Below are 3,786 nucleotides of genomic sequence, written 5' to 3' on the forward strand. Positions count from 1 at the left end.
AGAACATGGGCAAGCATATGGTAGGGTGAGGCAAACTGCATGAACTGAGGGAAAACACTTAGCCTAAAATATGGATGACTGAAGAGTGAAACACCATCTTTTGAGTTAGATAATTTCTTTGCATTGTGTGGATTACATGAAACCTTGCTAGATTTTTGGCTCAGTTTAGTGGGACTTTGCTTGGAATTAATTGAATTAGGCATGATTTCTTTGTTGAATGAATCCATGATTGTGGAAACATTGGAAGTGTCAATTAGAGTTTAATTTTGGAATGAAAATTTTGAAAGAAAATTTTTGGATAAATCCAACCCTCCTACAATTTGATGATGCGAGATTTTGCTACTCATTATGCACAAAGATTGTCGTTAATCCTCATCAAATATGCAAAGAAATGTATGCAATACTAGGGTGTTGTCCTAGGTTGTCTTCAAGGAATTTTTGGTTGGGAACATACATCGAACAAGTGTAAACATATATTTTAAAGCAAGTAAATTAGGGGGAGGTTTGTCAATTTCCAGATTTTAGTCAAGAGCAAAATGTAAACTAGTAAAATTCAATCAATTAAGAAGAGTAATCCTAGTCAATCAATGAGTTCTATCACTATTCTTCCAAATGATTCAATAATCCCCTATTTTTCCCTTGAATTAAGTTAATCTAACAAGCGAAAATTAACTTTAGTATCCCAATTAAAATTAAGCATCTTAATGGGCTCCAATCTCTATCCCTAAGATTAAGCAATCTCAAAGATTAATCAAAATTAAGCAATTTTGGATTAGAATTTTGTTTGGGTAATTTAGGGTTCATTAAGCAATGTTCCCCTCATGCAAATTTCATTTCATTCAGAGATTGGGGTTAATAAATCCAAGGAAATAAAGAGTAATATTTCCATTAAACCCAAGAATTTCAAGAACCATGTGAGTTGACTAAGAATTACAAGAGAATTCATCAGCCCTCCATATGGATGGGCTTCACAAATGAAAGAAGGAAATGCAGAAACGTAAGCAACATTAATGTAAAATCAATGAGAATCCAAAGGGAAATTGGAAATTAAAACCTATAATGGACCCCTGGCTGTCACCCAAAGATCCTAAACTCTGCAAAATGCTCCAAAAGTGGCAAAAGAATCTAAGGAAATGTAAAAGCTCCCTACCCTAATTTCTCAAATTCTATTTATAGTGCAGAAATTTTCGCTCAAAGTGACAACTATGGTTTCATATTGATAACGCGCAGCGTTCCAAAGTGATTACGCACATTCCATAGTGATAACGCGCAAGGTTTGTGATTTTGGCCTCTCTGGAGTTATCACTTTGGCTTCATAGTGATAATGCGCAACGCCCCCAAAGTGATTACTCTCGCTCCATAGTGTTTACGCGCAGGTCCTGTGTTTTTGCCCTCTCTGGAGTTGTCACTTTGGCATCAGAGTGATAACTTTGGCTGCTCCAGAGTGTCTACTATGGTTCCATAGTAGCTACGCACAAGATCTTGTACTTTTTGGCCTTTCTAGAGTTGTCACTATGGGTTCATAGTGATCACTCTGGTCTACCTTTCTGGAACAAGCTTGCTGTAGTGTTCACTATGGACTCCAAAGTGATCACTTTCACCTCAAACTTTCTAAAATGCTAAAAATCCATGGAAAAAGTCTAGAAACTCCTGCATAATTATTCAACTGATCAAAATTACAAACTATATCTATGTAAATCAATGTAAATTAACCTAAAATTAAGAAATCTATTATAAATTGACCAAAATGATATTTTTATGTTATTTACAACCCTAAGTTTACTTTTTTCTATTAAGAAACATTAAAATAACAAGTAAAAATCCAATAAAATGTGGATTCATCAGTTACTCAGGTGGATGCTTCTCCTATAGGAGTTTAATATTAATATAAAAGACAGAAGTGGTGTGTTGAATCAGGTTGCTGATCATCTTAGCCATATTAAAAAGACAACAAATCCCTTACCCATTCGTGATCATTTTCCTAATGATTATTTATTTGCTTTGTACTCTATAGGTTTTGTACCTTGGTTTGCAGATATTGTTAATTATTTGGTTACTTCTATTGTACCTTCTTATGTATCTATATCTCAGGTTGATAAGCTTAAAAGTGATGCTAAATATTATGTCTAGGATGATCCATATCTGTGGAAATTTTGTAGTGACCAGGTAATCTGTAGGTGTGTTCCTAACATGAGTTTTAGGATATTCTGCACTTCTGTCATAACACATCTGTAGGAATCTTGGACCATAAAGGATAGCTACGATGGTATTGGACAACAGATTCTGTTGGCCCACCATCTTCAGGGACGCAACCAGATTCTCTGAGAGCTGTTAGATATGTTAGAAAGTAAGAGGGACCATCACTCGGAGGAATGAGATGCCTTAGCAGCCTATCATCTTCTGTGAGATTTTTTATGTTTGGGGTATAGATTTCATGGGCCTTTTTCCTGTTTCTTTTGAATATTCTTATATTTTACTTGCTGTTGATTATGTTTCCAGATAGGTAGAGGCAAAGACCACTAGGACTAATGATTCTATGGTTGTTTTAGATTTTCTTCTAACTAACATATTTTACAGGTTTGGTGTGCCTAAAGTTGTTATAAGTGATTAGGGAAACCACTTTTGTAACAGGACCATAGTACCATTGTTCTAGAAGTATGGGGTGACACACTGAATTGCTACACCATATCATCGCAGACTAATAGGCAAGCTAAGGTATTTAACAGAGAAGTCAAGCATCTGTTGCAAAAGTTGATTCATCCTAACAGGAAAGACTGGAGTAAGTTGTTGGATGACACTTTTTGGGCTCAGAGAATAGCTTACCGGACACCACTAGGCATGTCTCCATTTCGTGTGGTGTTTGGTAAAGCATGCCACCTTCCACTGGAAATTGAGCATAGATCATACTGGGCAGTGAAGAGTTGTAACATGACACTTAAGCAGGCAAAAAAAGAAAGGAAGCTTTCATTTCAGGAGCTTGATAAGTTATGCTTGCAAGCCTATGAGAACTCTAGGATGTATAAAGAAAAAGTAAGAAAATTCCATGATACAAAAATTCTGAGGAAAGAGTTTTTTGTGAGACAGAAAGTGTTATTGTTTAACTCTCGTTTGAAACTGATTGCAGGTAAGCTTTGATCTAGATGGGATGGACCTTTTGTGATTACTAATGTTTTTCCCCATTATGCAGTTGAAATTAAGGATGAAGCCATGGGCAGAGTTTTTAAAGTTAGTAGTCACAAGCTAAAACTATTCCAGGAAAGCAAACCTATAGAGAAGGCTCAGAACATAGATGATGTATCTTTAGTGGAGCCTATTCTGATGGAGGAAGTATTTACATAGGCATTTGGAGCATTTTTTTCTCTCTTACCCTTATTTCTTTTCATTATACTTTCCTTTAGTTTTCCATTCATGTCTTTTCACTTTATTTGAACTATTTTTATGTGTTTTTCATTTTCTATCCATTCCCACATTGCAGACAATGTTTGAATCAAGTATGGGGGGACACTGCCTTAGCATATTTTTCATTGGATTCCTTTGCTTTTAGATTTCATTTGTGTGAGCAATTTTTATTTGTCATTCTCAGTTGAGATTTTCATAACATGATAGATTTGTTTCTTGCATTGGGGTTTAGCTAGTTTTTCATAATAATTATATTTTGAATCAATGATTGGTAGAATAATTACCTTAGTAAGATTTGAGCTTATTATCTTTCTTGTGTGATTCACTCATGTTTGTAAGCATTCTAGAACTTGACTTGACTCTTTTTGAGATTATTTGTTCACATGC

General features: G+C 35.1%; 1 protein-coding gene across 1 annotated transcript; it reads left to right on the forward strand.

The window, feature by feature from the left end:
- The first annotated feature begins 2,263 nt into the window (after positions 1–2,263).
- LOC113859471 lies at positions 2,264–3,339 on the forward strand. The gene is made up of 4 exons (XM_027492238.1): positions 2,264–2,330; positions 2,578–2,582; positions 2,632–3,124; positions 3,188–3,339. Exons 1-4 carry the CDS (start codon positions 2,264–2,266, stop codon positions 3,337–3,339), a joined length of 717 nt encoding a protein of 238 aa, XP_027348039.1.
- The last annotated feature ends 447 nt before the right edge of the window (positions 3,340–3,786 follow it).

This window comes from Abrus precatorius, unplaced genomic scaffold (assembly GCF_003935025.1).
Source record: "Abrus precatorius isolate BTA unplaced genomic scaffold, Abrus_2018 Scaffold2, whole genome shotgun sequence".
In the NCBI taxonomy this organism is placed as follows: domain Eukaryota; kingdom Viridiplantae; phylum Streptophyta; class Magnoliopsida; order Fabales; family Fabaceae; genus Abrus; species Abrus precatorius.